Genomic DNA, 656 nt, shown 5'->3' on the forward strand with positions numbered 1-656 from the left:
AAAAGGAAAATCATTATGCAAATATTCATATGCACAAAATAAGTACATAAACAGGATGCTTTCCCTTATCTAACATTATATAAACACTCAGTTTAATTAACGCTGGAATACTTACCCCAGTCAGAGTGTCGGAAACAACTGGAAACCTCCATGGGTTCTTGGCAGTAGGCTCTTCCTCAGTCAAATTTATGAGGAGCTGCGCAGCCAGTGTTCGGACAAGGCAACTCCGACCAGAAGCCAGCAGATAGCTTGTATGGATGAATGAAGTTACTTTGAAAGACCTTTAAGTAATGTTTATAAACCATGTAAAGCATCAATACCCAACCATAATTATCACCATTTTCATAAATGTTAGGACTACATGTCATTATTCTGACCATAAAACACAAAAAGAAACATTGCCATAATATATATGGAATAAGAATGTGACTTTTCAAATTCATTAAAGCAAACAAAAAGACAAAAATTGAATCAGGTTCCAGGAGCTATACCTACTAATAACAACATAAGGTCATTCAAGCCCTACGAACCAGTATATAAGCTAAAATCAGGTAATTTCTTGATCAAGAGGGCTTCTCACACTTTCCTTTCAAGAATCTAACTCAAGACTTGTTAGCAGTTTGAACACAAATCAACATCAAAAACAACTATTCAGT

At 35.2% G+C, this 656-nt stretch overlaps 1 protein-coding gene across 1 annotated transcript in view; it reads right to left on the reverse strand.

The window, feature by feature from the left end:
* LOC119593981 (rotatin-like) overlaps positions 1-656 on the reverse strand; it is a 50,058-nt gene that overhangs the window by 33,245 nt on the left and 16,157 nt on the right. Inside the window, exon 23 of the mRNA XM_037943003.1 lies at positions 116-248. Within this exon, the coding sequence (XP_037798931.1) occupies positions 116-248 (133 nt within the window). The remainder of the gene's footprint in view (positions 1-115; positions 249-656) is intronic.

The sequence above is a fragment of the Penaeus monodon genome, chromosome 33 (assembly GCF_015228065.2).
Source record: "Penaeus monodon isolate SGIC_2016 chromosome 33, NSTDA_Pmon_1, whole genome shotgun sequence".
NCBI classification, from domain to species: Eukaryota; Metazoa; Arthropoda; class Malacostraca; order Decapoda; family Penaeidae; genus Penaeus; species Penaeus monodon.